This window comes from Onychomys torridus, unplaced genomic scaffold (assembly GCF_903995425.1).
Source record: "Onychomys torridus unplaced genomic scaffold, mOncTor1.1, whole genome shotgun sequence".
In the NCBI taxonomy this organism is placed as follows: domain Eukaryota; kingdom Metazoa; phylum Chordata; class Mammalia; order Rodentia; family Cricetidae; genus Onychomys; species Onychomys torridus.
The window spans coordinates 4248-12738 of NW_023413005.1; the positions used below are offsets into that span (position 1 = coordinate 4248).

The 8491-nt window shown below is 39.6% G+C and overlaps 2 gene segments (V, D, J or C); both read right to left on the bottom strand.

The window, feature by feature from the left end:
* Positions 1-298: 298 nt before the first annotated feature.
* On the bottom strand, positions 299-921 carry LOC118576103. The segment is given in 2 exon segments: positions 299-774; positions 876-921. Coding segments are annotated over 2 exon segments (522 nt in total).
* A 3444-nt stretch (positions 922-4365) lies between these two features.
* On the bottom strand, positions 4366-6934 carry LOC118576104. The segment is given in 3 exon segments: positions 4366-4802; positions 4907-4960; positions 6841-6934. Coding segments are annotated over 3 exon segments (585 nt in total).
* Positions 6935-8491: the final 1557 nt, after the last annotated feature.

Below are 8491 nucleotides of genomic sequence, written 5' to 3' on the forward strand. Positions count from 1 at the left end.
TCTAATGATCTTGACCATATAGTCATCATGGTTTTCCCCTAAACCGCTGTGCTATTATACTCAAGAATTCTGACTAAAACATTGCCTGCAATGTGAAAAGACTCAGGAATGTCCATGGGTTTCCTTACTATGCTATTCTGGTATCCAAAGTGGGGCACTTTATGTTCTCAAAGCTGTCAGTTGGCATTATTATCATGGGATATTGTGTCTCAATTTTTTTTAAAATACGGAGAACATGTAATATTTTAAGGACATTGGATCCCTTCAGAACATGTACGTAGAGAGAATGTAAGGGAAACTAAGAAAAAGTGCAGCCCAGATACCTGAGAGGAGTGCTTAATCTAATGTTATTGTCATATACTCCTGGGGGAAGACTTTTTTTCTGTGTGCTGTGCGCCCCCTGGTGGCCCTGAGCGGCCTCACAGTGAGGTTTATGTCTGGGTGTGCACGGAGGTCCCCTCACTGTGTATCTAGCACAGTAATAAGTGGCAGTGTCCTCAGATCTCACACTGCTCATTTGCAGGTACACAGTGTTCTTGGCATTGTCTCTGGAGATGGTGAATCGGTCCTTCAGGGATGGTGCATAGTGTGTGGTACCACCATCTTGATTAATTGCTCCAACCCACTCCAGCCCCTTCCCTGGAGCCTGTCTGATCCAGGTCATCCAGTAGTCACTGAATGTGAATCCAGAGGCAACACAGGAGAGTCTCAGGGATCCCCCAGGTTGTATCAGGCCACCCCCAGACTCCACCAGCTTCACTTCACACTGGACACCTACAAAAACAGAGAATCCCGTTAGCATACTGCCAAAAGACTCACTGTGATCCCTGCTCATGTCCATTAACACACTCAGTATCTGTTTCTCCATAAATTACCTTTTAAAAGAGCAACAAGGAAAAGACACATCAGCCCCAAATCCATGGTGTGCTCTGTGTTCAGTCCTGATCACTGTGTGGGGAGACCTGGGAATCCAGGGCTGATTGCTTTTTTCTGAGCTTCAGGGTCAGTGCTGGTGGTTTTCAAGAGAAGAGTGAGGCCTCATTTGCATGTCTTCCTGCTATATAACAAGTTTTGTAGCTGGCACTGAGAGATGGCATGTTCTAGTTTCTAAATGTCTTGGGGAAGTCTGTTAATAAAGATAATAGTAGGAAAATTTTGTATTTGATACTAAGCTATTTTTTCTTGGCACACACTTAGTATCATCTATTTTGTTTAATACTCACAAATGAAAGATGCATTTTATGGTTAATTAAGCCCAATTCTTCATGCCCTTTTATAAATGGTGGTAACATTGCTTTGTTACATGCTCTCCAGCTCTTCTGTTTTACTGTGTGGACTTCAACACTGATGCACTTAGCACTGCCTTAGTCAGCTCCAGTGCTAAGTGTCACTGCTCAGGATTTGAGGAACTCCCTTTCATTTTATTTATTAATTTATTTTTTAATTTTTTTTAGTTATTATACAAACCAACCACAGTCTCCCCTCCATCCTCTCTTCCCTTTCCCTCCCCAGCCTGCATTCTACCCTCATCCACTTCTCCATACAAAAAGGTTCATGCTAACCATTGGTGTCAACAATGCCTGACATAACAAGTTGAGGCAGGGCTAATCTCCTCTCCCTGCACCAAGGCTAGGCAAGTAGTCCTATCATGAAGGATGGGAGAACTCCCTTTTTGTGATGAGATCATGTGACAGGACTGAATTCTAGTGTTTATCTAGGAAACTTGAGAGGCCTTGTCTAGATTTGTGTCTATCTAGGAGTGTTTCATTCTTGTGTTATTGGCTTTGTAAGTTCTCATCTCCTTGTACATCTACCTATTTGTTCACAAGAAATGGACTGACTGATAGGCTGAACTTGTGTGTATAACTCAGCATTTGATTTCCCCATATACTGCACATGTGAGAGAACAGATTGGACCTCAGTATGTTATACCAAGTGAGATAACCCAGACACAGGAAGATAAATGCTCCCTGACCAGAGTCACATGGAGTATGAAAAGGTGGAGTTCCTGCAATGGAGAGCATTGTTCTGTTTCACAGAGGCTGAGGTGGGAAGGGGAGGTGATATGGAAGAGGTCCCAGTTTTGCAGTACAGATGATAAAGGAGGGATTTGTATTTCAAATGTGTTTAACTGCACATACTACATTTTTGAACCAGAAATAATGATGAGACAGCATGTTCATTGTTCATTGTTGCACTTCTGTTTCCATCCAGTTTGTTTCCAGTGTGATCCATGATGGATTCAGATAACAATGGAAATTGTGTGATTTTGATTCTCTAGGCAGGTAGATTGTATTATTCCAGCTCTGGATGAGGGCAGGGTCTGAAGATGTGTGGATGCAAGAACTGCCACAAGAGAAATCAGACATAGGACTCTACTTAATTTCATTTTTAGAAGAGATGGACAGAGAGGAATTACATCTCAGCCTGGCTGTTCTACTCTGACAGGAGCCAACTTGGTGGCACCAGTCTTAGCAAGGATGTAAGGAGTTGTCAAGGGAAGGAGGTGAGCCAGACCATGGTGGTCCTGAGAATCTTCCAGCCTGTCTGACTAACAGCCAGAGTACTTCTTTATTCATACAGAATTTAGTATTCAGGGATATATTCATGATGTTCCAAAATATAGATCACATAAATTTGTTTGGGACATGTGTTTAACTTTATTTTTCTCATCTTTCAGTCATCATTAATAAACTATGACAAAACAGAGTTATCATTTCCAATAATTTTCCCTCAAGTTTTGACATCATTGATAAAGAGTTATCAGTTTTACTCATTAGCCATATAACCAAAGTTTTTAGAATCTAGAGGCAAATGACAGCCTGTTTTCAAGCTGATAGCTTTTGTAGCTGGAGGACACTAGACCAAAACAAAACCTCCTAGCCAACCTAGGAAAAATGTCATGTCCCAGTCAGTGTATTATTAACTCTTAATGGTAAGAGTGCCCAAGACACACCGGGCAGTGGTGGCACACACCTTTAATCCCAGCACTTGGGAAGCAGAGGCAGGTGGATCATTGTGAGTTCGAGGTCAGCCTGGTCTACCAAGCAAGATCAAGGAAAGGCACAAACCTATACAGAGAAACTCTGTCTCAAAAAACAAAACAAAATGCCTGAGACACATCCTCAGGCTAAAGCTGCTGCAATTGTTTTTCAAATTCTGGCATAATATAATGTTAATCCTAGCATTCTCTTGCTCCTTGGTCATATGACACCACAGTGACTCTGTATGTGCTCACTTTTCTAAGAAAGGGAGGCCCTGACATTTCATTTTTTATCATTGTTTAACTTCTTTGCTCATCAATATAAGTCTCAGTGTAGGGCTGAGGTAACTTCAGCTACTCTAACTTGTTTCTCATATGCCACATAATTGTCTGAGTATATATAGGAAGAGACTTGCAATCTGATCTTTGGCCAGGTCCTCTACCCCATGGAATCTTGTTAAATTTGTAAAGTTTACTTTGTTTTGAATATCATGTTATTGAGTAAAAACAGGGACAGGTGTCTTTATGTGTCACAATGTCTAATGCATGAGGAAGACCTTCAAATAGATAAGAGTGTCTCCCAAAAAGCAGGAGGCATAGTATGTTTAGGAGGGTCCTGGGGAAGCTTAGAAGTAGTACTTCTGGGAGAAGGCAAACATGATTCATACACATAACCATCAATCCAATATCCCCAAACGGTACAAATATTAAAAGTTTCCCAAGTAGGCAAAAGGTGGTGATGAAAACCGCAGGTGGCACAGAGGGCATCATGTGGCTCAGATTTGCCAGATCTTTGTCAAGCAGTTGTGATGGCATTATGACTTCTGTCTTTCCCACCAGATATGGCTGTGCCAGAAGATCTCACTTCTCACGATGCTTGATTAAAAGGATCAGTTTCTATAAATTTCCATGATGAACAGAGATGAAAGCCATGGAGTAATAAGATGAATTAGCTAAAAGCTGTGTCTCATCTTAACTTGAGGTGCACAGTCCTCAGGAAGAAGAGGAGAGGTTCCAGACCTGCTAGGATTTATGATATAGGGGTCATAAATGTTCATCCCATCTTACTCTTGGATATACCTTAAACCTATGTTCTATTCTAATGAAAAAATCTGGCCAAGGCTCTGCCTGGAATATGAAAAGACTCAGGAATGTCCATGGATTTCCTTATCATGTAATTCCAGTCACCAAGGTGGGGTAATTTATGTTCTCAAATCTGTCAGTTGGAATTTTGTTCATGGGATATTTGCCTCAATTTTTAAAAAATAATACAAGGTGAACATATAATGTTTTGAGGACACTGGATTCCCTTAACATGCATGCAGAGAGAATTTCAGGGAAACTGTAAGAGAAAGTGCAGCCCAGATACCTGAGCAGAGTGCTTAATCTAGTCTTATCTGCATAATCTCCTGAAGTGAACCTGTTTTCTGTGTGCTGTGCGCCCCCTGGTGGCCCAGAGCAGCCTCACAGTGAGGTTGATGTCTGGGTTCACACTGAGATCCCCTCACTGTGTCTCTAGCACAGTAGTAAGTGGCGGTGTCCTCAGTTCTCACACTGCTCATTTGCAGGTACAGTGTGTTCTTGGCATTGTCTCTGGAGATAGTGAATCGGCCCTTCAGGGATGGTGCATAGTTGATTTGACTGCTATCTTTATTAATTTCTCCAACCCACTCCCGCCCCTTGCCTCCAGCCTGTCTGATCCATGTCATCCAGTGGTTACTGAATGTGAATCCAGAGGCTATACAGGAGAGTCTCAGGGACCTTCCAGGCTGTATCAGGCCACCCCCAGTCTCCACCAGCTGCACTTCACACTGGACACCTGCGCAAAAGAGAGAATCATGTCAGTTAACTGCCATAAAGTTCACTGTGATTCCTGCTCATGTCCACTAAAACATTCAGTATTTCTGTTTCTCCATAAATTACGTTTTAAAAGAGCAACAAGGAAAACCCACACCAGCCCCAAATCCGTGGTGTGCTCTGTGTTCAGTGCTGATCACTGAGTGGGGAGACCTGGGAATCCAGGGCTGATCGCTCTTGTCTGAATTTCAGGGTCTGTGCTGGTGGTTTTAAAGAGAAGGAATATATGTTTTTTTGAGAAAGGGTTTCTCTGTGTATCTTTTCACCTTTCCTGGATCTCGCTCTGTAGACCAGGCTGGCCTTGAACTAACAGAGATCAACTGGCTCTGCTTCCTGAGTGCTGGGTTAAAGTTGTGCGTCACCACTGCCTGGCATATATCTTATATTTTATACTATCTAAAGTAAATAGATAAAAACATGAGGAAGTACTGATACTTCTGTAATGTATGCAATATCTTAGGAGATGTGAGAGTACTTAAGATAATCAGATAGCTTAATATAACTCTGTAAATATCAAGACACAGTGAAATTGATAAATAAGGAATCATTAAATAGTTTGATTAAAGGACATGCATTGTAGCAACCTAAACTATAACAATTGTTGGTGGATAAAAGAGGAAAAAGGAGAAAGAAAATGGAAATAAGCAGCTGGATGCTTTAATTTTTTACAATGTTACCTCAGTTTAATTTTCTGGATGATCCTTTTGAACAACAGTTTGTACTTATCAAATTAATTGGATGAAAAATATAAAAGTTTAAGTATGTGTTTTTCAGGAAGAAATTTCATCAAAGTAATACAAATGAATAATAAAAATTTAGAAGAAAATTATACACTGAAAGTGCAAACCAAAATGAGATTTTAGTGTCTATACTGATTTCAGTTAAAGATAATATCATCAGGGAAAATCATTAGCAAGCTACATGGGTTATTCATATTATACAGACATCTGCTGTGCCAAAGAGCAAAAACTTCTACAACGGTTCTCAGGCGGGAAATGAGCCAAATCAACCTAAGATCTAGGGGCATCTGCAGTGTGCAGAGGTAATAGGCTTTCAGGCAGAGATCATTTAGGAGGCCATGAATTAGAATATGGCCACAAAACATGAAGATGTACTAGGTGTAGGACTCTCATCTAATGCAATAGAACATTGGCGCAGTAAGCCCACTGCCTGTAGGAGACAGAATGTGAAAGGAACTGGTAAATTTAAATAAAGCCTGCAGTGTATTAAAGATAGAGACAGTGAACCAAATATACATGGCATATTCCATGTGCATTTATTGAGAAGGGAGCACAGGATAATCTTGGAGATTTGTGTGACCAGATGTTTCTCTCACACTTTTTTGTTTAGTTTTGTTTTTTGTTTTTTGTGACAGTGTTTCTCTGTGCAGCTTGGTGCCTTTCCTGGATATCACTCTGTAGACTAGGATGGCCTCAAACTCACAGAGATCCTCCGCCTATACCCCCCAAATGCTGGGATTAAAGGCATGTGCCACCAGTTCTCAGCGCTCTTACACTTCTTTAAAAATAAAATTATCCAAAAGTAAATATTATATATATGAAGATATTCTTCTATATCATGAAACTGATTTCTAGAAAAGATATTGGAAACAATGTTAGTAACACTTATATTTTTGGTTTTTGTTTTATTTTTTATTATATTTGTGTTTTAATTTTATGTATCAGCCATGGGATCCCCTGTCCTCCCCCTCCCGCCCCAGCCCCACTTTCTCCCCAGTCCCTCCCCTCCATTCCCATTTCCTCCAGGGCCAAGACTCCCCTGGGGATTCAGCTCAAACTGGTAGATTCAGTACAGGGTAATCAGTGGCTGATATGTAAAATTGAATTACATTTTAAAAATTTTCATACCAGGAATTGTGTGTAAGCATGTGTTGGGGTATTTGACTTCTATTGGAACCGCACACTACAGGTGGTCATCAAAGAGTTGATTTCTTGTAATCATAATCTTAGGAGATGTTTCTGCGGTCTAAAAAGATTTACCGTCTTGATGACTGCCTAGTGATATTGACAGCTGTTCAATATTAAACACAAAAAATTTCAACATTGTGGGCTTGGCTCCTATTTCTTCAGTCATGTTTACAGTTCAGTTTCACGAGTCAGCACTAGTCATGTATGTTATAAATCTCACACATTGTGGCATCATGGGTTTAAGGGCTGAGAGAGATCACAACATCGGCAGGCAATTCCCTAAAATCTTCTCAAGGGTTTTGTGCGCTCGACTTTTGGAGAGTTGGGTTTACCCTCAGAGGTTTTATCACATTTAAAAAATAATCACACCAGATTAATGAAGCAAAAATGTGGGTTTATTTAATATGAAATTTACCGGACAATAGACCATAGTAGTGAAAAAGGCGAATTAAAAATTAATGTTCACATGGCTTTCACATTGTAGTTATATGTTGTATCACTGCATATCCATAGGAACAAAGGCTTAGTGTTGCATTCATGTAGTATGATTAGAAAATGCTGAATTTACTGCCTAAAACAATCTCCTAAAAATAGGGTGTTGTTCTTCTCGGTTCGATTGCTAAAATGCTAGAGGTTATAAAATAAGAAAGTAATCATAAGCAAGTTTCCATCCATTCAAGCAAATCTCCTAAGATAGAATTTTGACTTTCTTTTCTGTTACATCTGAGAAAAAACAGACTTATACTTCCTACTACATTTTTCTATGCATGGTGCTGTGGGACGTGGCTGTCCAAGTCACTGCTACTGACAACAAATGCCGCAGTGATCATGGTGTCCACAAATTTCTCAAGATTGTCCGGTACATCCAATAGTGAGACAACCCTTATGCTTTCTTTCTGCCATATACATTTGTAGTCTCCTATTCTATCTGTACTAATGGTTGGATGAATTTACATTTGTCCAAAATGAATGAAGTTCCATGTCCTCCACATCTGTACCAGATATGTTTTCATTCAGATCTTTGGGTGATATCCATATAAAAATTGAGACACATCAGCAGGATTTTCTCTCATATTTCTGATTATAAAGTGAATGCAGAACACTTCTAATTCCTCTATGGGAGTCTTTCTGCCTCCTTCTAATACACATCTACTTCTTTGGTCTATGGCCCGCTTATTCCCTAGCTGTTTACTGCTAACTACTTGTATATCCCTGATTCTAACTCATTATCAGGTTTTGCTCTCTAAATATATTCTCTCAATTTTGGGTTGCCTGTATACTTGGTTAATTTAATTTGCTATGCAGAAACTTTTGGTTTTGATGTAATACTGTTAATTTTTTCTGGATCCTTTGTTTTAGGAGTTTTAATCCATAAAAAACCTGGCCCAAACATCATACATATTCTTCAAATATTTGTTTAAAAAGTTTCATAGTTTGTGATCTTACCTTCCAGTGATGCATTTGGTTGTTGTTAACAATAACAATAACACAAAATAAAATACCATCAGGTATAACAAAATCTATCACAGTGAATTTGGACAAGGCAAATCAACTAAAGGAAAAGCGTCCCAAGAGAAGGAACAAAAATCAGAGTCCTACTCGTTCACGTACTCAGGTGTCTCATATATTGAGAAATAGGAATTTAGACTTCTTCATTTTGTAACATTAATTTTTCAAATGAGAATTTTGTTTCCCATACTTGAGTAAATTTCTTAAATTTAAA